At 49.7% G+C, this 27,266-nt stretch overlaps 1 protein-coding gene across 16 annotated transcripts in view; it reads left to right on the plus strand.

Moving 5' to 3' along the window:
* The first annotated feature begins 2,756 nt into the window (after window positions 1–2,756).
* Window positions 2,757–27,266, plus strand: part of FAM118A (family with sequence similarity 118 member A) — a 31,937-nt gene continuing 7,427 nt past the window's right edge. The window contains exons 1-8 of one of the 16 annotated variants that reach the window (XM_054543786.2): window positions 3,063–3,314; window positions 3,810–3,886; window positions 15,131–15,186; window positions 15,953–16,208; window positions 20,572–20,793; window positions 23,263–23,391; window positions 25,088–25,373; window positions 27,136–27,165. In XM_054543786.2, the coding sequence (XP_054399761.1) occupies window positions 15,140–15,186; window positions 15,953–16,208; window positions 20,572–20,793; window positions 23,263–23,391; window positions 25,088–25,373; window positions 27,136–27,165 (970 nt within the window). In that variant the 5' untranslated portion in view covers window positions 3,063–3,314; window positions 3,810–3,886; window positions 15,131–15,139. The other 15 variants (XM_054543788.2, XM_009234471.4, XM_024240055.3 and 12 more) reach the window with 15 other exon arrangements.

Genomic DNA, 27,266 nt, shown 5'->3' on the forward strand with positions numbered 1-27,266 from the left:
TTTGGTCTGTTAAAGGAGATTAATAACACCTACCGCACAGGGTGGCAGCGACAGTGAGGAAAGGTATGCCTATGAAGAGCTTGGAATAGCGCCTGGCACACAGTAGGTGCTCAATTCATAGTAGTGTATATGCCCACAGACAGGTATGTACATTCCAAATGCACCAGCGCCCCTCAAGGTACCCTCAATACACAAATAAATTGAGTCTGGGCTGGATGCAGTGGCTCATGCCTGTAATCCTAGCACTTTGGGAGGCCGAGGTGGGAGGATCACTTGAGCCCAGGAGTTCAAGACCAGCCTAGGTACCATGGTGAGACTCTGTCTCCATGAAAAATAATTAATTAAAAATTAAAAAAAATATTTTAATTTGAAAACTTTTAAAAAGGAAAGAAATGGACTGGGTCTGGTCGCTGGGCTCCTAGCAACAAGGCTTGCTGTGCACACACATCTTCATTAGTGTGAGTTGTGCTCACATCAGCTGTGTGGAGGCTGGGACAGACACGGACACTCCACAGTGCCCAGTGATGTGTCACACCCACACATTAGCACCACGCCGACCTCTTGCCAACCTGCCATATCTGCCCCCTTATCTACTCATAATGGTCAAGGTGCCCAGGGGACAGTGTCTCTCAGTAATTTTCCGCAACCTGAGAAAAAGCCGTGTGCCTCTCAGATGTGGGGAAAAGGGGAGCCCTTGCTCCTGAGGAATCCTTCCTGCTGTCCTTGCTCTTGTAAGGCTAACTGGCTGAGTTTTTGGGTGGAGGGGCTGAGGCTCCCAGCCTATCTCAGATGGTGCTGAATGTGGCTGGAGGTTATGATTGCTTTGGTTCCACCACCCCTCAGAGGATGCCCTGCGCAGAGTCTTGGGTCTGACTGACCTCGGCAGCACCCAGCCCATAAGGTCCTGTTAATCAAAATCCTTGCTGGGGCCTGGGAGCTCCTTGAGGGAAGGGGCCACATCTCCCACAGGTCTAGGGCTTCAGCACCCAGTACAGGAGCAGGTGTTCATGAGCTGAATTATATATTTTTTGCATTAAAATTTTTTTTTTTTGAGACAGAGTCTCGCTCTGTTGCACAGGCTGGAGTGAAGTGGCATGATCTCAGCTCACTGCTGCCTCTGCCGCTCGGGTTCAAGTGATTCTCCTGCCTCAGCCTCCCGAGTAGCTGGGATTACAGGTGTCCACCACCACGCCTGGCTAATTTTTGTATTTTTAGTAGAGATGAGGTTTTGCCATGTTGCCCAGGCTGGTCTGGAACTCCTGACTTCAGGTGATCCACCCACCTCAGCCTCCCAAAGTGCTGAGATTACAGGCGTGAGCCACCGGCCTTTTTTTGCATTTAAGTCGCACCTCCAGGGGTTGGGGAGCTGTATGCAGTGGTGGTTACATGTGTGGGCTGAGGCATGGAACTACACAACCTCTTGGGCCTGAGCTTCCCCTTGTTACATTGGAATAACAATGAAGACGCCTTCCTCATAGGGTTGTTCCAACAACACCATGAAGGAACGCATGCAAAGTGCTCAGGGAGTGCCTGACCCCACATACAGAGCACCCAGGGGCTACCCTCTTCATCCCAGAGTCACTGCTCCCACTGTTTTCCGGGCTCTGGCCCCCCCTAAAATTTCACAGGACGCTAACACAACACTACCTTCTGTCACAAAATGAGAGCTTTCTGGTGGCCTAGGGTAGGGGGAGATATTAACAGCCAACTTTAAAATCAGGCAGAGAAAAAGGTGCCAAGGAGAGAGGAAGTAATAATTGACTCCAGGTTGGGCAGGGCAGGCTGGGAAGAGGAAGTGGATTGGGTCTTGTTTAGGTAAGAGAAAGACTTCAGTGGCAGACAAAGGAGGAGTAATAAGATCGCTAGGGGGCCCGTGCCCAGCCCACCCACGCACAATCTCACTTAGTCCTCGCAATACCCCCAAGGTAGGTGCTAGGATCACACCCTTTACGGACGCGGCACCTGGGACAGGGATGCGCGAGGAGTCAGGGGGCCTCGCTGGATCGAACCTAAGCTGGGGAAAAGTATTTCTTGTATTTTTAGGAGAAATTCTCAGCCTCGGGGAAGAGTATTTCTTGATGAGGGAAGAGCGCGGGGAAGACACTCAAGCACGCACAAACATGTGGGCGGCCATGGTGTGCCCAGCGCCGTGCTGGCTTCTGGGAACCCCCAGTGGACAAGACGGACAAGTACTGGCTCTCATGGGAAGTGGGAGCCAGTTACAAGCGCACCTAATTTCGGAGAGTGACAAGCACTCTGAAAAAGAAAGAAGGTAGGGCAGGTGACTGGCCAATTTAAGCGGGCAGGAGTCTGTTGGGGGACGGAGACCAGCCTCAGGTCTGGGTTGGGGACAGAAGATGTGCCTAAGTGTGGTGCAGGATGCAGCCGCAAAGGAGCGCTTCCGATCGCACTTGATGCTCGCCACGTCCCTGCAAAGTGCTCCCGCCCCCATTCTGCAAATGAGGAAACGGGACGTGCGGCTCGCCGGGCCAGGTAGAGCTGGGAGGCGGATTCTGGGCCCAAGCGCTCCCCCGCGCAAGCCCTCCCCTGCACACCCGACCGCGCCTGCGCTGGAGACCCCGGCGGGGGGGGCGTGGCCTCCCGGTGGGCGGGACTGTGGTCACCCAGGTGGGCGGTGCCAGCGGCTCTGGCGGCGGGGCGGGGCGCGCGTAGTGGCTTCGCCCTTCCCCGGGGCGGGGCCTCCGGGGACCGCGGGGCCGTTGGTTTCGGGGCGGAACGTTCACGCGGCGGGGGCGGGCGCGCGGGGGAAGGGTTTGCGGCGGCGCCGCTGCCGGCTAACGCGGAGGGGCGCCTGGAGGCGGCGTGGCGTCCGCTCGGGCTCCGACTCCGGCTCCGGCTCCGACTCTGGCTCTCGCTCTCGCTTCTAGCCCGCGTGCCTGCGCAGTCCCCTCCCCGAGAACCATCCCCTTGCCCTGCCCAGCGTCAGGGGTGCGCGGCCGCCGAGAGACCCCGGAGGCGTAGCCGGCTGCGGAGGAGAAGAGGTGGGAGCGCGAGCTGGGACCAGCGTCTCGGAGGCGCCGCAGGTGAGGGGGCGGGGCGGTCCCGCGGTCCCTGCATCCGGAGCCCCTGGGGACCCCGAGAGCCTCAGGATCCGTCCCGGCCCCGGGGCCACCCCAGGACTCCCTCTCAGCTCTTCCCCTGGAGCCCCTACCCCCCGAGACCCCCTCAGGATCCGCCCTGCCCTTCCAGGCCCGCGAACCCCGGAACTCCAAGATTTTCTCTGGACTCCGAGACCCCTGAGGACCCCGGCCGCTAGTGGGCCCTGAGAACTGTTGGTTCCGGAAACTCTCGAGGTTCCCTTGGGACTTGCTTCTAGCAGCCGCCTCAGAAGCCCCCACGCCCGGGGCATCTTCCTGGGGGGAGCCGTGGTTCCCAGTGTCCTTAGCCCCGCGAGACCCCGGGCCCCCGTGCCGCCCACCCTGAGGCTCCCTCTCCGACCTGATCTCAGGGCTAGGTTTCTCCAACTTGAGGTCCCTGGACCTGCGGGGCGTGGGTGGAAGTGTTCCCAGGGCTGGTGATAACTTAAGACGGTAACAGCGCGCTCGACGACCACCTCCTAAGCTGTGGTCCCCGCGCCTGCAGGTGCAGGGCCGGGTTTAACTTTTAATGTTCTGCTGAGACTCTGGTGGCTCCACAGGACAGTCTGTAGAGCAGGAGACCTGAGGTGGCCGAGGGCGGCCGAACCGGGGAGGGAGCGAGTTAGGGCACATGGGGACGCTTTTAGGTTGTCTCCTCCTTAGTTTTTTCATTCAAGGAACTAACTTTTTTTTTTTCTGAATGCCTGATAGGCTCCAGGAATTGACACTGGAAATAGAGATGACACGGTCCCTGCTGTCAGGGCTTAGGGACCTGGGGCATAAGTCAAGTAGGTCGTTTTTATCTGGAGGAAGCTGTGTCGTCGCTGGCAGGGAACCCATCTGGGTGGGCGTGGGATTCTGGGAAGGGGTGGGATTCTGGGGAAGGGGTGGGTGTTAAGGAGGGCGTCTTAGGAGTCGTGGGGAGGAGATGCTAAGCAGCAGGTGAGCTGATTCTTGAAGGTTGATCTAGAGGAGAAGGTTGCCAGGGTCATTCCAGGCAGAGTTCCAGGGGACAGCCAGTATGTCAAAAGGCAGAGAGGCTGCCACGGCACACAGTGTTGGAAGGCGGGAGGTGTGGCTGGAGCGCACCTAATGAAGGTGGCGTGAGAGTGAATGCTAACTGCGGAGAATCCAGCTTTGCTCCCGGAGGCCCACCGTGCCCTTGGGCCTTTCTTGAACGACTGCACCTGCCATTGTCCTGAGAAATGATCCAGCTGAGCTGAAGGAAGGTGGGAGGTGGTTAGGGGGAGAAGTGAGGGAAGTGTCTCGCTAGAGACCTGGTATGGGAGAAGCTGGGACTTTTGCAGAGTACTGGGTTTGAGGTGGGAGTGACAAGAAAGAGGGTGTGATTCTGAGAGCCAGTCAGGACCAAAGCATGCACAGTTTAAGCTGAGTGGAGGGTTTGGTCCTTCAAGGGAGTAGGTGGCCATTGAAGGGCTTTGGGAGGAGAGGGGCGGGAGTTGGTGTGTTTTTGAACCATCCATGTGGCTGTGATGGGGAGACTTTTTTGGAGGAAGCAAGACCCTATGAGAGATGGGGACGACCTGGACCAAGGCGGTGGTCGTGGGGGACTGTGGCTTTCTGGAACGGGGCTAAGCTTCTGAAAGCCCAGGCCCAGAAGACTGGTTCCCGCTCTTTCCTGTCTGAGCCTGGGGTCTGAACTTAAGTGAGGTTTTTGTCCTATTACCATAGGGTCTGTGGTTGCCTTAGTGCTTCATGGTGACGGTGTGTGTGCTTCACCATAGTCTAATGACCACACAGGACGCAGTGGGGCAGGGTGGGGAGAGGCTGAGTCTCAGAGGTGGGCCAGGACCATGCTGGGCTAGGGGTCCTGAAGAGAACCTGTGTGTGGAAAAAACACCCAACGTGCTTTTTCTATTCTCTCACTCAACGACAATCAACAGAGATGTCTTCTGTGACCAAATGTGGGGAGAGGTTTCTCCCTGCCACCAGGCGGGCTATCATTTGTGCAAGAGACGCCAACTGGGTATCTTCCAATTCAGTTCTCACACTGTCTACCTGGAGATAGCATCAAATCTCACAAGTTGAGGGCTCAGTCCCCCAAGACTGCCCTCCACCCCTTCGGACACCAGTCACAAGCCTGAGCCTCTGGAACTTCTGATCCATCAGCTTCAAGTTGGGGTTCCCATGACCCTTCCTTAGGTTTGATTAATTTGCCAGTCGCGGTGGCTCATGCCTGTAATCCTAGCACTTTGGTAGGCCGAGGAGGGTAGATCACCTGAGGTCAGGAGTTCTAGACCAGCCTGGCCAACATGGCAGAACCCCGTCTCTACTAAAAATACAAAAAATTAGCTGGGCATGGTGGTGTGCACCTGTAATCCCAGCTACTCAGGAGGCTGAGGCACGAGAATCCCTTGAACCCGGAAGGGTGAGGTTGCAATGAGCTGAGATTGTGACACTGCATTCCAGCCTGGGAGACAGAGCAAGACTGTCTCAAAATTGCTATGGAACAGCTCACAGAACTCAGGGAAACACTCAGATTTACTGCTTTGTTATAAAAGATATTGCAAAGGACACAGATGAGAAGATGCATAGGGTGAGGCGTGGGGGATGCTGTGCAGAGCTTCTGTGCCCTCCCCGGGGTGTACCATCCTCCAGAAACTTCTGCATGTTTGTATTTATCTCTCAGGAAGCTCTCAGAACCCTGGGCCTTTTATGGAGACTTCTTAAGCATGTAGCCATGCTTAATGAAACCATTGGCTTTTGGTGATCAACATTATCTTTAGCCCTTTCTTCCCCAGATTAGTGGGTGGGGCTGAAAGTTTCAAGGATCTAATCCTGCCTTGGTCTTTCTGGTGATAAGCCCCCTTCTGAAGCTGCCCAGGGCCTATCTGCGTCAATCAGCTCATTAGCATACAAAATGACAGCACTTTGGAGATTCCAAGGATTCTAGGAGTAGTAAGACAGGAAACAGGATGAAGACCAAATAGAGATTTCAACAAAATGCAAAGCTGTTGGAGGGGAGACAAATTCAGATGTGTCAGAAATTTCCCTCTGGTGACTATGTGGGACTAGAGGGGCTGGAACTGAAAGCAGGTGCCTTTCAGTGTCAGACACGACGTCATGAGGGTTTTTTTTGTTTGTTTGTTTTTTGTTGTTTTTTTTTTTTTTTTGAGATGGAGTTTTGCTCTTGTTGCCAGGGCTGGAGTGCAATGGTGCGATCTCGGCGCACTGCAACCTCTGCCTTCCAGATTCAAGCGATTCTCCTGCCTCAGCCTCCCAAGTAGCTGGGATTACAGGCACCTGCCACCTTGCCCAGCTACTTTTTGTATTTTTAGTAGAGACGGGGTTTCACTATGTTGGCCAGGCTGGTCTTAAACTCCTGACCTCAGGTGATCCATTCGCCTCGGCCTCCCAAAGTGCTGGGATTACAGGTGTGAGCCACCGCTCCCAGCCAGGTTGTGAGGGCTTTAAGACTGTGGCAGACGGTATGGATTAAACAGATTTAGGAAGAAAAATCTACAGGACTTGTTTGTTGAAGTCTGGACTTAGGTGAGGGAGAGACTCAGGGATAACTGCACAGTGGAACTTCTGTGGTAACCAAAATGTAATGACTGCTGTCCAGTACACACTGGCCGCTTGTGGCTGCCGAACACTGAAAATATGACTAATGTGACACTGCTGTTTAATTTTATTAATTAGCTTTAATTTTAATTAAATCTAGGAAGGATTCCCCATCACACATTTAGGGTGTAGTAGGAAGCACACTGTTCCGGGCTTTGTTCTTTTATTCCATTTAATGCTTCCAGCAACCTTAGGAGGTATAAGATATTCTTTCCTTTGTAGAAAAAGTAAATAGGCTCAGGAATGAGTCCTTGCCCAGGTAGTAAGGAGTTCAGCCAGTACTGATTTGTTGGCCAGGCTCTTGCTCCTATATCCTACCTCCTTCCCCTAAGGAGCCCACAACATCCGCTTGTCAGGAAAATGCCGTCCTCTTGAGTTGGTGGCATTGTTCCTCTATGTGGCCCTCCTTATCTGTTCCCACCCCCCCCAAGCTAACATGGACAGTTGAGTGATAAGCACACTGTGCAGAGGCTGGTCTTTTTCCTGGAGCTGCTCTGCCTGCCGCCTCTTCTGTCTGCCTAATGGCAACTCTTTTAACATTTCCGGGGAAGGAGAAACTGTAGAAAACTAAACTGTATGCCTTATTTGTAACGATTTGGTGGTAAAGAGGTAGAAATGAGTGCCTTAAAGTGTTGGGGTCACAGTGGACCAGACAATGCCCAGGCCGGTGGGAAGGGTATGGGACATAAGCCAGGAGTTACTTTATAGCTTGTTCCCAGCCCCATGGGGGAAGTTGACAAAGTCACTGCTTCTCAGTCTCAATTTTCACTTCTGAAAAATTAGGGCATTTGGTTTCATGTAACCTTTAAGATCCTGCCCGCTCTGAAATTCTGTCATTTTACATTTTGTTGGAGGTTTACCTTCTAGAACACGTCTTACGTATCCTCTCGAGGTGGGGTAAAGGCAGGTGGGTCCACAAGCCCCTGGCCTCTGTCTTGGCGTGTTTTAACATTGGCTTGTTAAGTAACATGTTTATTTGAGTTAATGTGTCACATCTGGTGGACAAACTGTATGTAAAACGCTGAATGCTTTAGTGGATGGCAGAGTTCCCAGTAAAATATCAGGTATATTTGTTTGCCATTTCAAGCTGCACTGATGTTAGGAGGAAAGGCGCAAGAATATATAATACACAACTTGGGGCTGGCCTGTTAGAAGGGTTCAGTGTCGGCCTTGTCCAGGCTGTGGGCCATAGCAGTCGCCACCTCATCGGGTTATTGAGGTTAACTGAGATAGTGCGTGTAAAACGCTTAGCATTTTCCCTTGAATCTCTATTAAGGGCTGAAAAAGTTGCAGTAATTAATGTTGCTCTTTGAATTAATTTGTGACCAAATTAAACTAAATTTGAATTAGATTCTTTTTCTAGTGGTGGGTTTTGCTGTTTTCCTGGTTTGGGTGTATACGTCCAGGCAGCTCTGTTTGGTGGGACTGGTTTCAGGAATCCAATTAACTTATTTCCATCATTACAAAATAAGGCATTTTTCCCATTATAATTAAGTTCAACAGAATAAAAAGTAATTGGTTAAGTGGAGTGCGTTCAAATTAAGGGTTCGTATTTTCTGTAAATTGAAGAAAATAACTCATCCTGAAGATCCCTTATTATTAGTAATGGCTGAGATTAAGTTTTACCAGAACCATGATTACACTGAAATGTAGTTGTGGTGACTGCCTTGGAAGAGTGGTGCTGGCGTGAGGCGGTTGAGAGTAACAGACACTGTGCACTTTATTAAGCGCCTTTCAGATACGCGTCTCCCTTGAACGTCTGCAGCAGCCCAGTCAGTGGTGCACATGTTGGGATCCCCATTTGGGAGATGGGGAAACAGGTTTAGAGAGTTCTACCTGGCTGGGGAAAGGGTGGCTTTTCCTTGTCTCCAGATCCTGTGTTTTCTCCACCTTAGTCCTAATGCTGCTTCAGGTGGGGGTGTTGTGGTTTCAAGGCTAAGCCTCTCCTTTGTAGTTCCAGAAGCTTAATTTTTTGCCCATTTGTGCCTTGTTTCCAGTTCAGGTGACCCTAGTCATGCTAATCAAACTCACCAGAAACCTATCAGCTAGATCGCAGATGATTCATTTGTGGTTAGAAATATGACTGTCACATGTGCTTGAAGACTGTTGCTCAGTGATTTTTTTGTTTTTGTTTTTGAGATGGAGTCTTGCTCTGTCGCCCAGTGTGGAGTGCAGTGGCATGATCTCGGCTCACTGCAACCTCTGCCTCCCAGGTTCAAGCGATTCTCCTGTCTTAGCCTCCAGAGTAGCTGGGATTACAGGTGCGCACCACCACACCTGGCTCATTTTTGTATTTTTGTATTTTTATTAGAGACACAGTTTCACCATGTTGGCCAGGCTGGTCTCGAACTCCTTACTTTAGGTGATCCGGCCACCTCGGCCTCCCAAAGTGCTGGGATTACAGGTGTGAGCCTCCACATCCAGCCTTGCTCAGTGATTTCTGCTGCCACACTCTTCTCCTCTCCCAAGCCTACGTGGGAACCTGATGGCTGTGAAAAAGGAAGTCTGTGGGAATCACATCTAGAATGAAGGGAGAGGAGGATATTAATGGCAGGGTCTGGCCGTTGAGCTTCTGTGGCATGCAGTCATCTGTCTTGCTGAGGGTCATGCTGGGAAGGGCTTGCTTGAAGGCTCCCAGTCTTCCAGAGCTGCCTTGGTGTAGTCAGAATGCAGTGGATAGATTCTGGCCTCCTTTAAGGACGTTCCAGTCCTTAAGATCCACTCTGGCTACACAGATTAAATTTAGTGTTTCCCAGCCTCTCGTCTCCGGTCAGTAGCACGTTAATAAATGGTTTCTCAGTGGGAGGCGCTGTTGGCACAGTGGCGGCAGTAATATTGGTACTAATAGCCTACTGTGTTGCCGGGCTTTGCTCTAAGGGCTCAACATAAATCAACTCATTTGTAGTCACAGTGACCTTGTCTGACTTTCTTTGCAAATTCTGGGGTCATTTTATGATCACTGTGGATTGACTACAGGTGAGTTAAAGGTGAGCATTCCGAAACTGCCGAATAAACGTGACACCACTCACTCCTGTGTGAGATGGATGTAGTTTGAGCTTATGTTTACTCTGAGTCCTTCTTGCTTCATTGTAATCAGATGCTGCTTGGACACCCTTATCTCCCTGCTTTTTGAAACTGCTCAAAGCCCTTGTGATCATCTATTTATAGAAAGAAATTAAGAAAGTCGGACACAGTGGCTCACACCTGTAATCCCAGCACTTTGGGAGGCCGAGGCAGGTGGATCGCTTGAGGTCAGGAGTTCGAGACCAGTCTCTGACCAACGTGGTGAAACCTGTCTCTACTGAAAAACCACAAACTTATCTGGGTGTAGTGGCGTGCGCCTGTGATCCCAGCTACTTGGAAGGTTGAGGCAGGAGAATTGCTTGAACCCGGGAGGCGGAGGTTGCAGTGAGCCGAGATTGTGCCATTGCACACTAGCCTAGGCAACAAGAGAGAAACTCTGTCTCAAAACACACAAAAAAGAGGTTTTCTTAAAGGATACTTTTGAGGATCCCACAATCTTGACACTTCCAATTGATGGTTTGTGCTTGTTAAGTGAAAATATAGCTTGTAATGGAAAGCGAGTAATTTGAAGTTTTTTTTGTTACACTACTTTTAATCATTACAGTTCTTGACACACATTCCCCTCTCCCCAGAGAGCCTCGTGATGTTCGTTCATTCATCCATCTGCTCTGTTTTCCTTGGCACTCTGGACTTCTCCCTGTCCCACCAGGGTTTAGACAGCCACAGCCTATTTGCTAGCTCAGTGCCAGGCCCAGGTCCCGGCCCAGCAGATTCTTCTGCCAGGCTCACTGGAGTCACTTAACGCAGTTGTGGCCCAAGGCAGCCTTGCTCTTGTGTCGGAGGATGGTACCTCTGCTGCCCACCAAGTGGCAGGCCAGAGCTCTGCAGGGCAGAGTTCCTCCGGGACAGGCTCTGTGGTAAAGGATGTGTCAGACTTGTACTTGCTTCCCATTATCCCATTTGCCGATATCTCAGTGGCCAAAAAGTCACATGGCTAAGCCTGGAGTCTGTGAGGGGCTGTAGAAGGGTGTGGCTGCCAGCAGGCATGAGGGGGTGGGGCCTTAGCATCCTACCATGGTAGGGTTGTGAGGTACTTTGTTTTACTACCTGTAAATAACAAGTTCAATTTTGGTAGCTTATATTTTGCATTGAACTCCGTTTGATGAACGTTTACGTAGAGCTGGATGCCAGGGTTTGAAGAATAAGACAGTCTCTAGCTACTCTATGCTAGTTTATAAAATGCTAGTGATCTCAAGTTCTAAGCAGACAGCATCCTGGTAAGACTTTGGCTTTGGATTAAAAAAGACAGGAACTGCTTAGAAGAATCTCAGCTGGGGCCAGATTTTGCTTTCAGAAATGCTGATAGGTCCTTGAAAAAAAAAGAAGGGTTGCTATGATGACTTGGCTCTGGGCCTGCAAACCGTGGTGACGACACAGTCACTAAGGAAACCAGGAGACGCAGCGTCTGAAAGGCCTCCGAAGGGTTTTGTTACTGTTTTCTGGGATCTGATTGGCTTAGACGGTGTTTGGATGGGAGCAGAACGCTGGAGCTTGCTGTCCTGCTGAAACTTCTAGGACCTGGTGCTGAGTGCTTTGGAGATCACCTTACTTGGATTTTGGTTTAAAAACAAGGGGAAGATTTAGGGTAATTTCAAGGTTATTGTGAGATTTGACTCCGATGTTTATGCTGCTGTAAAACAGGAAATGAGGTAATGTCTTTAAACATGTAGTGTTGATAATGAACTGTACATGTCTAAATATGGGCAACTGTGCAGTTCAGGTTGCAGAGTTACTGTGTTGAGTTTTTATATAATTGGGTACTTCCTGTGTTGGCTCCTTTGATCCTTAAAGGTATGCATCAGTATTAAAGTCTAGAGGCCCATCTGCCTATTGAGGTTGGACTCCGTGTGGTTGTATTTGAAATACTGTCAGAGGAGCCAGCACCAGACCTGTAGTTCAGGCTGAGAAAGAGGTTTTGAGCACTTAAGCCAGCCACAAACCACCCAGGAGTGCAAGCGTGGCCTGTTACGTAAGTGTTAGGGATAGTCATACCTCGTTCTTTTGAGAAACTTGGAAATCACTTAATTTCGGAGTTAAATATAGCCTGCAAAAGTTTAATTTGTTCATGCTGTTTTTGAAGATGTGTAAATGCAGTATTTAGGTTTTGAATTTGTAACCATAATCACGTATATGTGGAGAATTAAAAGCAATTGAACAGTAGTTGAAAGAACTAGAGGTAGATTCTGAAAGTTCTTTACTGTGGTAACAGTTTTGGGCATGTGGTTTTTTTACGTCACTGGTTGACCAGTGCGTGTTTAAAAAATGTTCTAAAATGTCGTGTACAGAAGGCTGAACTAAACAAGCCCTTCTCGTAGACAGGGAGGAGTAACTATTTGGAAGTGATGTGGATTATTTTGGGGGTCGGGAGTAGGGGGCACTTGAATTAGTCAGCTGATGAGCCCTCTTATCGTCCCCTTCCAAATAGGATTGAACAGGAGTGGCTCCTGAGTCCTGCCCCACAGCAGGAGGCCGGGAAGGGAAGTGTGCGGGCAGCCTCATCCACAGGCCAGAGCCTGAGCTGTTCCAGCTGCCAGAGCACTTTCATACGGAGGCCTGAGCTTTCAAAACTCGGCCCATTGGCAAGAATCCATGTTTTATAGTTGTTAAAACTGAGGATTGGTGAACAGTTAAATCAGTCATTGAAATCTTAGGGGTGGGGTCCAGAGTTGCTTATATTATTAATAGATGGTGGAGGGATTACATTATACAGCGGAGAAACTCAACATTTGTTACTTTCCTTAGAAAGTATCTAGTAGATTAAAAAAGACAAAAGATTAGTTTGATGACTGATGTTAACTCCTCAATGGGAAGAAGGATCAGTGTTAGGGCCAAGCCCCAGCCCAGACTCTGCCAGTCTTTCTCTGGGGCAGGTTACAGGCATCTGTGAACCTCGTTTTCTTTGCCTGTGGACTGTGATTTCTTAGCATTTGGGGTAAGGTCGCAGACATGTTTGGGAGCTGATGGAAGCTGTGAGCTCTCTCTAGGAAAACATATGCATGGACTTAGGTAGTTGTGTACATTTTCAGAGGATAACCGGGATCCCGTTTAGCTCTGCGATCTAATGATGCTTATGGACTGATTAAGGCTTGTTTCCTCACCCTGGAAAATTACTTTTGATGACCTGATTCTAGTGGTGGGCTGTGTGTGTGTGAGTGAAGATTACACATGTGAAAAAGTGATTTTTCAGCCAGTCGCCGTGGCTCATGCCTGTAATCCCAGCACTTTGGGAGGCCGAGGCAGGTGGATCACAAGGTCAAAGATCGAGACCATCCTGGCTAACATGGTGAATCCCGTCTCTACTAAAAATACAAAAATTAGCCGGATGTGGTGGCGCGGGCCTGTGCCACTGCACTCCAGCCTGGTGACAGAGCGAGACTCCATCTAAAAAAAAGTAATTTTTCTTTTTCTTTTCTTCCTTTCTTCTTCTTCTTCTTTTTTTTTTTTTTTTTTTTTAAGACAGGGTCTCACTCTGCGACCCAGGCTGGAGTGCAGTGGCACAATCGTGGTTCACTGCAGCCTCAACCTCCTGGGCTCAGGTGATTTTACCATTCAGCCTTCCAAGTAGCTGGGACTACGGACGAGCACCACCACATTGGCTAATTTTTGTAGAGATGGGGTTTCCCCATGATGTTGCCCAGGCTGGTCTCGAACTTCTGGGGGCTCAAGGGATCCTCCCGCCTCAGCCTCCCAAAGTGCTGGGATTACAGATGTGAGCCACCGTACTCTGCCAAAGTAATTTTCAGTCAGTGCTGGTTTGGATGTGGCAAAGCAAGCACTGACGTGTTCTGCTGACCACTTTTCTGGAAAGTGGTTTGGTGGTGTGTGCTAAGATATTTTACAGTGTTCATACTCTCTAACTCAGCAGTTCTTCTCAGAAATCTCTCCTAAATAAGTAATTTCACAGTATACAGGCTTTGTGCACCAAGTCGGTCGTCAGGGTGTTATACTAACATTCTGCATCAGACGTGTCGGGAAGAGACAATTCCATATATGTACATTACACTTAATTTATGAATAGTTTTTAATAACATAAAGGAGATGTATTTATTTTAATGCATGAAAAAGTAGGATATGCACTGTGTTCTCAAATTATGTCAACACTTTTGTTTGTTTGTTTGTTTGGTTATTTTTGAGACGGAGTCTTGCTCTGTTGCCCAGGCTGGAGTGCAGTGACGCGATCTCAGCTCACTGCAACCTCCACCTCCTGGGTTCAAGCGATTCTCCTGCCTCAGCCTCCCTTGTAAACATTTTTAAAAGAGTAGAGGGAATATATAAATGTTAACAGTTACTGCTCACAGGTCATAGGATTATAGGCGAAACCTTATTTTTTTGTATTTTTCCTGGCTTACAGTAGATATTATTTCTAGAATTGGAGGGAAATGCGATTTTGGAACATTTTTATTTTTTATTTATTTTTTATTTTTGAAACAAGGTCTCACCCTGTTGCCCAGGCTGGAGTGGAGTGGTGTGACGTGGCCACGGCTCATTGCAGTCTCAACCTCCCAGGCTCAGGCAACCCTCCCACCTCAGCCTTCCTAGTAGATGGGACTACAGGCATGCACCACCATGCCTGGCAAATTTTTTTATTCTTTGTAGAGATAGGATCTTGCTGTATTGCCCAGGATGTTCTTGAACTCCTGAGCTCAAGCAGTCCACCTTGGCCTCCCAGAATGCTGGGATTACAGGCATGAGCCACCACGCCTGGTCTGATTTTGGAAAAATTAAAGAATATGGAGATAGCTTGGTGATAGAGACCCAGATGGTTTGGGATTTCTGTTTTTATATAAGGTAAGAATTGGCTTTTTACTTGGATGACTTCTTTAGACTGGATTTCAGTAAGGCCGAGGGGAGGACTGGTGCCTTGGAGCTGGTGCTGATGCTGAGAATGGCCATGCTCCAGCCCAGTGCTCTGCACCTTAGAGCACTCGTTGGCTTCCTCTGCAAAACCGCCTCTGGCTTCGCTTTGTTGTGCCGCTTGCTGTGTTTTGCTTCTGTGATAAGTCATCTGTGTTCATGTGCACTGGAAATTCTTCTAGAGCAGTGTCCCAAGAGACAGCGAAAACCCCAGCTCGGAGCCCACAGAGCCCATCCTTCATCTGCTCCTGTGTGTGCGTTTTCCTCCTGTGCTGTCCCGTGTAGAACAGCGAGTCTGACTAGCCTGATGAGTCACAAGAGATGAGGAATGGTGGCTTAGGAAGCATTTTGGATGTACGTCACTTGCGTATGACATTTTTCAGATATTATAATTTAAATAAAGATTGAGGACTTTTGATTTTAATTCTAGCCTTAACTATCTTCCAGGATGCAAATAAAAACTTTTACCTGGGAGACAGAAGTCACTTCTGACTAATTTTTCTCTTTAGAATTCACAGATGGATTCAGTGGAAAAGACAACAAATAGAAGTGAACAAAAATCCAGGTAATTAAAGGCAACTATCCCTTCAAGCAGCTTCATTGACTTCATCTAGCGTCTGTTGTGAGTCTGCGCACTTGTTCTTTAGTACCTGCAAGGGTGAAAAGTGAAATAGAAACACTTGGGCATGAGGGAACCTCGAGGGCCATTTTCCACCTTTGGCTTCAATGTAAGGAATGTTCCAGAAGGCAGCTTTCTGCCCAGTCTCCAAACCAAGCAACATGTCATTAGAGGGGTCACGTCTAGAACTGGGAGTGTCAGGCTTCCTAAGAAAGAATTCTTTGACTACAGATGGACAGCAGCTTGTGTTTGCTGTAAAGTGAAGCGCCATAAAGAGGTACTTACTGTTGGGATTGGTGGGTGGCAGGAAACCAGCATTTGCCAGTAACTTTCTTATCCGTCACTGCAAGCAGGGGTCATTTTGTCATCATCGTTTGTATTCATAACCTGTGTGCAGCTTCAAAGGAATGAAAATTGCTGAGCTTTTGGTTCACAAATATATACCACTTAAACTGAGCTTAACACTGGGCAACTTAAAATGCATGAGACACAGCTGTCCCACGTCCTTTAAGGAATAAGGGTAGAACATGTGAAATAAATACACAAAGAAGGATACACAGGCCATCTCCCCACAGTGTAAGAGGGGACTCTGTGTGTGTGTGTGTGTGTGTGTGTGTGTACAGCACAAGGCCTGAACTGGCAGAGAGTTCCAGACTTTGTGTTTGTAGTGTTTCTGCTTTGACTTTCATTGTCTCACTCCCTTGTTTTCAAGTAGAAAGTTTTTAAAAAGCCTCATCCGGAAACAGCCCCAGGAACTGCTCCTGGTTATCGGGACTGGCGTCAGCGCAGCAGTGGCCCCGGGAATCCCTGCGCTTTGTTCGTGGAGAAGCTGCATCGAGGCCGTCATCGAGGCTGCAGAGCAGCTGGAGGTGCTGCACCCTGGAGACGTCGCCGAGTTCCGGAGGAAAGTGACGAAGGACCGGGACCTGTTGGTTGTCGCCCATGATCTGATCCGGAAGATGTCACCTGTAAGTGTCAGACAAGTACCTCTGGTTTCTTGGGGACAGCTTGGTTCTGCACCAGGTTGGGTGAGTCTGTGAACCTAATGTTAAACTCTGCAGGCCTAACTTGTGTTCAGTGCTCAGCAGACTCAGGCTGATGAGCCAGAAATCCTTGAGTCCATTGGAGTGTCGTCTTTTAAAATTGAGGGGATGCCAGCCACACTGCAGCGCGGGATTCCTAAAGTAGCTCCTATTAAATGGAACCTGACTGTGTAAGATCGTCTCAGGGAGATCATCCAGCTGCACTCATATGAACTTTGTGATTGTATGTTCACTTAGTGAAGGGATATCCCTTAGGCGTGTTTGGTGTAAGCAGGCCAGCCATATTTCTTCAGATGACAGGTGCTTCCTAGAAAACATTTGAAGATGGGAGAAATTCCAGCTTCTTTGTCTGCTGCGGAGATGATCTAGATGATCTCCTTGAGAGGAGAAGCACTGATGATTCAGGAGCTATTCCTGAGCGAGGCCCTGGGGCCGATGGGTCTGGTGCAGGGGGAGGTGTGTGGCAGGCCGTTGTTGTCCCAGGTCAGCCATGGTGTGTGGCCATAAAGGCTGGGAAGCTGGACTCTGTGGCTGGGGCTCTTGGCAGTCGTTGTCTTCTTCTGTTCTTGTATTTACTGAAGAGGCACAGTCACCATCTCAGAGTCAGGACGGGAAGAGATGTTGGACGTTTGAACAGAGGAGATAGCAGGAAATAAAGTGAGCTCGTCACCAAGGAAAGCGGGAGAGTTGAGGTTGGCTGTGAAAGGAAACCTTAAACCACATGGCTTCGTGTGAGCACCTTTATAATCCCCACCTAGAGACCCGGGTGGGCAGCCCAAGGAGAACACAGTGGCCAGGCAGGGCCCCTCTTTGCTCGCTCTGCCATCCTCAACAGGCAGCTTCCGCCTGGTGCTCTGCGGGCAGCTGTAAATGATGTGCGTGCGCAGGGAGTGCGTGGCAGAGGGAAGTGGGGGGAGGGGAGGAAGTGGGGGGCTTCAAGGGCCACCACCGAAGTCACATACACCACTTCTGTTTCATCTCATTGGCCAGAGTTTTAGCTAGGGCTGCACCTAGCAGAGCTTGGGAAATGTTTTTAGTTAGGTGACTGCCACACGTGGGTGTTCTATTAATAAGGGACAACTCTCATCATAGGCCAGGGGTTGGAAATTTACAGCCTTGGGCCTGTTTTTGCAAATGAGGTTCTGACAGGCGGCCACACCCATTCATTTACGTATAGTATGTGGCTCCCTCATGCCTCCAGGCCAAGGCAAGTAGTTGCAACAGAGACTTTATGGCCCACAAGGCCTAAAATATTTCCTCTCTGAGGCGGGGCGCGGTGGCTCAGGCCTGTCATCCTGGCACTTTGGGAGGCCAAGGCAGGCGGATCACCTGAGGTCAGGAGTTTGAGACCAGCCTGGCCAATGTGATGAAACTCTGTCTCTACTAAAAATACAAAAATTAGCCGGGCGTGGTGGCGGGCACCTGTCATCCCAGCTACTCAGGAGGCTGAGGCAGGAGAATCGCTTGAACCCGGGAGGCAGAGGTGGCAATGAACCGAGATTGTGCCACTGCACTCTATCCTGGGCAACGAAAGTGGAACTCCATCTCAAAATATTTTCTCTCTGGCCCTTGTAGACAACATTTGCTCGCCCGTCACAGGAAGAAGGAGGGAGGAGTCGAAGGCAGGCCAGGGAAGGGTCCTGAAGTTGTCCTTCAGGTGAAGAGAGGCCATTTGTCTAGAATGAGAATTGTTTGTCTTGAAAACAAGTAGTTGAGCATCATTCAACTCTTCTGTTCACTTTTGCGTGTTTTTGAAAACCTCCATCAGGAAGCGTTGAGGTGAGGCCGTTGACACAGCTGTGTTGAGAGTTGGAGAACAGGCACGGGGGAAGCTGAGAGTTGGTTGCATCAGGAATTCCAGCAACACCAAAGAAGGGCGAGGGGCTTGCAGGTGTATCTGGGGGAGTTGTAGTGATCCATTGTAAACTCTAAGCTGCTTGATGGAAGAAGGCAGGACAGCAGGGCAGCGAGTGACTGGTCGGTGGTAGTGGGGTCAGTAGCTCACGGGCCTCAATGGGCTTGAAGTTTCCCTGGGAGCCAGGGTGCTAGAGAGGTGGCCAGATGGGAGGGAGTGCTTGGACAGGGGAAGCTGGCCCAGAGGTTCTGGAAAGGATCGAGGTCTTGGTAATGATGAGGCCTTGGGGGCTGTATGTGTGGATGGCTGAGATGGACCATGAGTATTGGAGGAGAGTGATGGGTGGAATTGAGAGGCCATGATCCCAGGGAGAATCATCCAAGTGGACATGAGAATCATCCCAAATTATGATGGCACAGCTGGAGAGACTCCAGGGAGCCTGGAGCCAAGCCCTCACCTTCATCGGTGCAGGGAGTGCGGGGGAGCCCCCGGGAGGGGTCTCAGGGATGCATAAAGCCAGGTCTCAGGTCAGGGAGAAGGTGAGCATTCCCAGGAGAGGATGGAGATGTGGGGGTTGGCTGATGGCAGACCCCCTGGGAACAGTGGGAGGGTTTGGGGGGTGGGACAGTCAGAAGAGCTGTGGCGATGAGTGGGAACCTGTGAGTCTTGGTTTTCTTGTGCCGGCCAAGCAACACGAACAGGCACAGAGGGCGAGGGGAGGTGCCGAGGCAGAGGGTGACAATGAGGCTGGGAGCCGGGCAGAGGGGACCCTGTGTCCTCCCGAGCCCTCCCCCACCCCACCTCTCTGTCCCCTCCCAGCAAAGCTCTGCAGCATGGTTGCTGCATCTGCTGTCACCAGCCCTTCCTTTTTCTCTTGAAGCCATCCCAGCCAGGCTTTGGCTCTCAAGGCCCCTTGGAGGCAGCTTCTGTCAAGGCCACCGGTGAAGCACTGAGGCTGCCTCCGGAGGCCGGGCCTCAGTCCTGATCCTCTTGTGTCTCAGAGTATATGCGGCACTACGGGCCGGGTGTGCTGGCTCACGCCTGTAATCCCAGCACTTTGGGAGGCCAAGGTGGGCAGATCACTGGAGGGCAGGAGTTCATGATGAGCCTGGGCAACATAGCGAGACCTCGTCTCTAGAAAAAATTAAAAAATATTTAGGCCGGGTATAGTGGCTCACGCCTGTAATCCCAGAACTTTGGGAGGCTGAGGCAGGTGGATCACCTGAGGTCAGGAGTTTGAGACCAGCCTGGCCAACTGGTGAAACCCCACCTCTACTAAAAATACAAAAATTAGCTGGGTGTGGTGGTGCTCACCTGTAGTCCCAGCAACTTGGGAGGCTGAGGCAGGAGAATTGCTTGAACCAGGAGGGGAGGTTGCAGTGAGCCAAGATCACGCCACTGCATTCCATCCTGGGTGACGGAGCAAGACTCTGTCTCAAAAAAAAAAAAAATTAAAAAATTAACTAGGTGTTATGGTGTGCACCTATAGTCCCAGCTACTTGGGAGGCTAAGGTGGGAGGATCACTTGAGCCTGGGAGATCAAGGCTGCAGAGGGCCGTGATCGTGCCACTCACTGCACTCCAGCCTGGGTGACAGAGTGAGACTCTGTCTCAAAAAATAAAATAATAAAATGAAAAATGAAATAATATAAAATAAATTAAATTAAAAAATTTTTTTAAAAATATAATGAGTTGGGTGTGGTGGTGGCACCTGTAACCCTGGCTACTTGGGAGGCTTAGGTGGGAAGCTCGCTTGGGCCCAGGAGTTGGAGGCTGCAGTGAGCTATCCTGGCACCACTGTGCTCCAGCCTGGATGACAGAGCAAGGCCCTATCTCAAAAAAAGAAAAAAGAAACACTGCCTCCCACCTCATTGAAGGTGCCACGAAGACATGCTGTTTCATTACCACCGAGAAAGAGAAAACTGGGACTGTGCAGCGCTCAGGGAAAGCCAGAGTCTTCACTGTGGTCCTCAAGGCCTAGGTCATCTGCTTCTGCTGCCGACACTTCCCCTCACTCCTCTCCTGCGTCAGTGGCCTCTTGCTGACCTGGGACATACCTGAGCCATGACCGCAGTGCTGTGGCCCTTGCTCTTCCCTCTGCTTAGAACATTCTCCACGAGCCCTCACCTCCTCAGGCCCCTGTTCAGATGCCCTCTTCTCAGAGAGGTTTGCCTAGTGTCTTGGTCCTGTCCACCCTCCCCTGACAGCGCCTGCCCCCGTCTCTGCCGTGCTTTCCCGTGGCAGCATCACCGGTGGCGTGCTACACGTGTGCATTGCCTGGCCCCCTGCTCTGGAGTTTCAGTGCACTCTGTGAAGCCAGATTTTCTTTGTTTTCAGCTGCTATATCTCTGGCACCCAGAACATGGGCCTGCTTAGCTGCTGAGTATTTGTTAAGAGCTGATGTTTTTGTAACTGTCATTCCACCTTTTTGTAGCGCACAGGCGACGCCAAGCCCAGCTTCTTCCAGGACTGCCTGATGGAGGTGTTTGACAACCTGGAGCAGCACATCCAGAGCCCTCTGGTGCTGCAGTCGATCCTCAGCCTGATGGACAGGGGCACCATGGTCCTGACCACCAACTATGACAACCTGCTGGAGATCTTTGGCCTGCAGCAGAACAAGCCCATGGAGTCTCTGGACTTGAAGGACAAGACCAAGGTATGGGCTGGGGGTGCGGGCAGCCTGCAGGTGTGGGGAGTTCTGTGCCCTGGGAGCTGCTTTCACTTTGTGGCAGTGAATTACTAATAAAGTAGCCAGGTGTGGTGGCGCCTGCCCGCAGTCCCAGCTACTGGGGAGGCCGAGGTGGGAGGATTGCTTGAGCCCAGGAGTTCCAGACTGAAATGAGCTATGATCATGCCACTTATTCCAGCCTGGGTGACAGAGTAAGACCCTTTCTCTTAAAAAAAAAAAAAAGTAATAATGGAAGGTGGCACAGTGGCAACTTGGGAGGCTGAGGCAGGAGAGTAGCTTGAACTGGGAGGCAGAGGTTGCAGTGAGCTGAGATCACTGCACTCCAGCCTGGGCAAGAGAGTGAGACCCTGTCTCACACAACAAAGAAATACCTGAGACTGGGTAATATATAAAGAAAAGAGCTGTCATTGGCTCACGGTTCACAGCTGTCTAGGAAGCATAGCAGCATCTGCTTCCGGGGAGGCCTCAGGAAGTTTCCAATAGTGGCAGAAGGCAAAGTGGGAGCAGGCATGCCACATGGCAACAGAGAGAGTGGCAGGGGGGTGGTGCCACATGCTTTTAAATGACCAGATTTCTCAAGAAGTCACTATCACGAAGATGGCACGAAGCCACGAGGGATGATCCTGCCCCGTGATCCAAGCAGCTCCCGCCAGGCCCCACCTCCAGCACTGGGTATCACAATTCAACATGAGATTTGGGTGGGGACAAATGTCCAAACTATATCAGTTAGCGTATATTTACAGTTATAAATAACACTACAGGGTCCTCATACTTTTATGTCCTGTTTTCAAGATCAATTCCTAGAAGAGTTTTACGGTCAAAAGGTATGAATATTTTGAAGACTGATGATGTAAATTACCAAATTGTTTTCCAGAAGGAGCACCAGTTACACTCCCGGTAGTGGCTGTGTGTGGGAGTATATCCATTTCCTGTATCTTGCCAACACATGGTGTTATGAAAAAACAAAATGAAATACACTTTGTCCATTTGATAGCTGAAAATTTTCAACATTGATTTCTTGTGTTACTAAAGGTCGAGCATAGTTTCATGTGACTCTTGATATTTCTTTTGTGACACACTTGTGACCTTTGTGTGTCTGCTTATGTTATTCATAACTAACACTGCTGCCTGTGTTGTCTGGGCTGCCTTGTGAGGGAAGGCCCTGGCCTTCTGTGTACAAAGAAACTGAATTACAGGCAGTGTACACAGGGGCAGGGCCGCCTGAGGGGAGCAGGCAGGGCCAAGGCACCCACTCCTGCCGGCAGTGCCATGGGGTAGACATCTGCTCTCTGCGTCTGAGCCACACGGTCCCCACTGCTGGGGCTTGCTGTTGGAAACAGCCAGCTGCATAAACAGAACCGCCAGCTGGCTCACCGCCCAGTGATGGCAGCAGGGCTGTTGGTGTTTGTCCATTCCACCTGCTGCTGTGCGGTCTCTGGGGTGAAGATGACTTGACAGTGACCCGATGGGCATCTTTATAAGGTCCTGTGTTCTGTATCTTTATAAGGTCCCGTGTTCTGTATCTTTATAAGGTCCCGTGTTCTGTGTCTTTGTAAGGTCCCGTGTTCTGTGTCTTTGTAAGGTCCCGTGTTCTGTGTCTTTATGAGGTCCTGTGTTCTGTGTCTTTATGAGGTCCCATGTTCTGTGTCTTTATGGGGTCCTGTGTTCTGTGTCTTTATGGGGTCCCGTGTTCTGTGTCTTTATGGGGTCCCGTGTTCTGTGTCTTTATGGGGTCCCGTGTTCTGTGTCATTATGAGGTCCCGTGTTCTGTGTCTTTATGAGGTCCTGTGTTCTGTATCTTGAACTGAAAGGAATGCACTTAGCCATTTGATGAATACTTTTCTCCACATACATATGTATATATTTTTTCTGGGTGTGTAGAAGTAATACAGAAATAGCAGTAATTAAAATATAACATATAACTTAGAAGTGAAAGTCCCCATAGCCCACCTAAAGTAATCACTTTTAACAGTTTGCTTTAATCTCAAGTGTTAAAGACATTTTCTGTGTAACTGTCTGTCTTTAAATAAGTCCTTTTTTTTCCCCCCCTGAGACGGGGGTCTCACTTTGTTGCCCAGGCTGGTCTCGAACTCCTGAACTCAAGTCTTGGCCTTGGCCTGAGTAGCTGGGATTATAGGCATGAGCCACCATGCCCAGCTAAAGAAGCTCTTTTGCTATCATGGGACCAGCATGACTGGCGCTAACAGCCGATCCTCTCTCAGGTTTTACAGGTGTGATTGTACCGTCGTAGGACGGGAATAACTAGGGCTCACAGCCGAGTTTCTCTTAGGTTTTGAAGGTGTAATTGTAAAGTGAAGCATCTCTCTGATTCTTTCCAAGATAGGTTTAAAAACTATGAATCCATTTGCAGTATTTTCTTCTCTGTTTGAAACAGTTTGAGGATGTGTTTCTTTTTCTTGGCTTGATGTTTGATAGGTCCTTGAGTGGGCAAGAGGGCACATCAAGTACGGCGTCCTCCACATTCACGGCCTCTACACAGACCCCTGCGGGATGGTGCTCGACCCATCGGGGTATAAAGACGTCACTCAAGACGCAGAAGTCATGGTACGGCCCGTCCTAATTAGCATCGGTGCGTCCTCTCAGGGATTACTGGTAGCCACTGGCCATTGGCAGCAGTTGAGTGGCTTCCCAGGCTCCAGGCATCCGTGCCCTTCAGGTCGGCCCTGCACACAGTTGCTGAGGGAGGGGCCACGTCTCTTGTCCTTGTCTGTGTCTCTGGGGTCCTGCATGGTGTCTCCATGTTGAGTAGGTGCTTGGCGAACATTTGTTGGAGGAAGGAATTCATGATTCCTTTAAAAGCATAGATCTGCCCTTACCCTCTCCAGGAGCCCCAGCCGTTTGGTGGTTCTCACCTGCCCAGGTATACAGTGAAACTCCTCAGCATGACATACAGGGCCCCGTGCAGTCTAGAATGTCGTCCTTGTTCTTCCAGGCTTTTTCTGGTCTGAAATTCTCTGCTCTCCTTCCTGTAGTTGTAAAGCTTCATTCTTGGCCTGGTATAGTGGCTCATGCCTGTAATCCTAGTGCTTTGGCAGGCCAAGGCAGGAGGATCGCTTGAGTCCAGGAGAGAGAGGCTACAGTGAGCTGGGATCGCACCACTGCACTGCAGCCTGGGCAACAGAGCGATACCTCATTTCTAAAAAAAAATAAATAAATAAAAGTAAATGAACTTCATTCTCTGTGAGGTTTTTATTTTTCTTCTTCTTAAATAGACAGGGTCTTGCTCTGTGGCCCAGGCTGAAGTGCAGTGGCATGATCAAAGCTCACTGCTTCCTTGAACTCCTGGGCCCAAGGATCCTCCTGCCTTAGTCTCCCGAGTAGCTGGGACTGCAGGTGTGCACCCCTACTCCCGGCTGTGAGGTCTTCTTGATGCCCTAGAATGAAGTGTGGAAAAGCTGTGCTTCTGTTAAGCACTGAGAAACTCGGTGTCTGTGGATTCACCCACGAGCACACAGCTAGGCGCCGTGTTCCTCAGTGCTCATCCCTGGGCCGGTGTCATGCCGTGACATGTGTCAGCAAATGAGTGACTGGGCAGATGCTTTTCAGTTGCATCATTAATACTGCTTGGTTATAAGAAATACCTGTGCTGAGATTGAGCCTGTCTGAGATGTTTGGTTAGCTGAATTGGTGATTCTCTCCTGCTTGCCTGAGTGACCCCATGCAATCTGCTTTCCCTGTACCCACCCGACCCCGTCAGTCATGGTCCCTGATCCCCTCCTCAGCTCTCCTGCCCTCATTCGCAGAAACACCCCTGCAAGAATTTCCACATATGACCCACTGAGGTCAACATTAATTTCAGGGTGTTTTATGTGCATAATTCTAAACTGAAAACATTACTGTCCTCATTTTATGTTTTAATAATTTAAAATTATACCCAATTTGAGAAGATCTGAGTTGTGTGACTGCGCTGGTGAGTGTGCGGGGTGGGCGATGGGCTGGCCTTGCTGTAAGGGGCGTGTGCACTGCCACCTACTTCGGCCAAAGACCAGTTACCCTGGCTTAGGTGGGGACAGGCAGGCTCAGCCCAGCTTTGGTCTTTGCTGCCATAGGCTGCTGCTGTGGGGTGACCTGAGTGCCATGTCGGGAAAGGATACTGTCCTTCTAACTGTGCTCCTCAGTGTGGCCCCGGGAACGCCTGTCAGGGAGCAGTGATGTAAAAGCACACGCATGTGATTTGGTTAGTTGTAAGCTCTTGCTGTCTTTCAAATGAGCACTCAAGTTCTTCATTGGCCTTTTCTAGGAAGTCCTCCAGAACTTATACCGCACCAAGTCCTTTCTGTTTGTGGGCTGTGGAGAGACCCTTCGTGATCAGATATTCCAGGCCCTCTTTCTTTACTCAGTGCCGAATAAGGTGGATTTGGAGCACTACATGCTTGTGCTGAAGGAGAATGAAGACCATTTCTTTAAGCATCAGGCAGATATGCTTCTGCACGGAATCAAAGTTGTATCTTATGGGGACTGTTTTGACCATTTTCCAGGATATGTGCAAGACCTTGCCACTCAGATCTGCAAACAGCAAAGCCCAGGTATGGGATCTGGCTTCACTTTCCTTTTTCTTTCTTTCTTTCTTTTTCTCTCTTTTTTTTTTTTGAGATGGAGTTTCACTCTTGTTGCCCAGGCTGGAGTGCAGTGGCACCATCTTGGCTTACTTACCACAACCTCCGCCTCCCAAGTTCAAGGGATTCTCCTGCTTCAGCCTTCTGAGTAGCTGGAACTGCAGGCATGCGCCACCACGCCTGGCTAATTTTGTATTTTTAGTAGAGACGGGGTTTCACCATGTTGGTCAGGCTGGTCTCGAACTCCCGACCTCAGGTGATCCACCTGCCTCGGCCTCCTGAAGTGATGGGATTACAGGCGAGAGCCACTGCGCCCGGCCTGTCTTCACTTTTCAAGTACAAAACTCATAGGGCTCTTCCAGTTGTTTCTCTCTCTTTTTTTTTGATGTAATTCACATACCCATAAAATTCACCAATCTTCCAGTTATTATTTTTTAAAACTGCCTCTGTAATTTAAAATTAGAAGATTGGAGTAATTGGTGTCCTAGTGACAGTCTGTAACTAGAACTTGAACTTTAGGCTGGGCGCCGTGGCTCACGCCTGTCATCCCAGTTTTTTGGGAGGCCAAGGCAGGAGGATTGCTTGAGCCCAGGAGTTTAAGATCAGCCTGGGCAACATAGGGAGACCTGGTCTCTACAAAAATGTTTTTAAAAATTAGCTGGGTTTGGACTGGGCGTGATGGCTCACGCCTGTAATGCCAGCACTTTGGGAGGCCGAGGCGGGCGGATCACGAGGTCAGGAGATGGAGACCATCCTGGCTAACACGGTGAAACCCCGTCTCTACTAAAAATACAAAAAATTAGCTGGGCGTGGTGGCGGGCACCTGTAGTCCCAGCTACTCGGGAGGCTGAGGCAGGAGAATGGCATGAACCCGGGAGGCAGAGCTTGCAGTGAGCCGAGATCGCACCACTGCACTCCAGCCTGGGTGACAGAGCAAGACTCTGTTTACAAAAAAAAAAAAAAAAAAAAGCTGGGTTTGGTGGTGGACATCTGTGATCCCAGCTACTCTGGAGGCTCAGGTGGGGGGATCGCTTGAGCCCAGGAGTTAGAGACTGCAGTGAGCTGTGATCAGGCCACTGTATTCCAGCCTGGACGTCGGAGGAAGACCCTGTCTCTAAAAATAAAAAATAAAGTAACTTTGAAGTTTACAGCTGTGCAAACATGTATAGCTGGACACATTTATTCCTGTTTCAGGTTTCCTTAACCAAGAAAGAAAACTACCAGGCTAGCTTTATCAGTTGTGATACTTAACACTTGAAAGACACAGATATCTCATATTTGTGTCCTGTCACTGCAGTTGAAAAGTTACAACTTCACAAGCACAGAATGATTTCATGAACACTTTACTTCTTTTTTCACGTAATGTATTTTCCCTGTTGTGAATGCAACACCTCTTTTAAGTAGTGCTCCTTGGCCCTTTTGAGAAATTGCTCATCTATCAGGAATGACCAGGGTAAGTGAGAAATTCTTCAACTTGGTCATGTTGAGATAAGGGAATTAATAGCTGGGAGTCTGGCATCATAAAACATGGATGATGGCAAGCTTGGAAAGGCCTGTGCTGGCTCGTTTAATTGTAACAGGAAACCCACGCACACTCACCACACACTGGAACGAGGTTAGCCACCGAGGCAGGTATATGTGACCAGCTGTGAACTTGGAGACTAGAGAATGCAGAGATAATCCAATCGCTAAGGTTTTTGTTGTTTTTTTAACCACTATCATTTCTTTTCAGAATTGCTAATAATTAGCAAAATGGACCAAGGTAAGTTCCATTTCCATAAATAAAAGTATGATTAGGGCAACAGCTTCTTATTCAGGGCAGAAGAAAAGAGCTCCTGCTTGCCGTGTGTCACCCTCCACTCA

This window comes from Pongo abelii, chromosome 23, assembly GCF_028885655.2.
Source record: "Pongo abelii isolate AG06213 chromosome 23, NHGRI_mPonAbe1-v2.0_pri, whole genome shotgun sequence".
Classification (NCBI taxonomy): Eukaryota; Metazoa; Chordata; class Mammalia; order Primates; family Hominidae; genus Pongo; species Pongo abelii.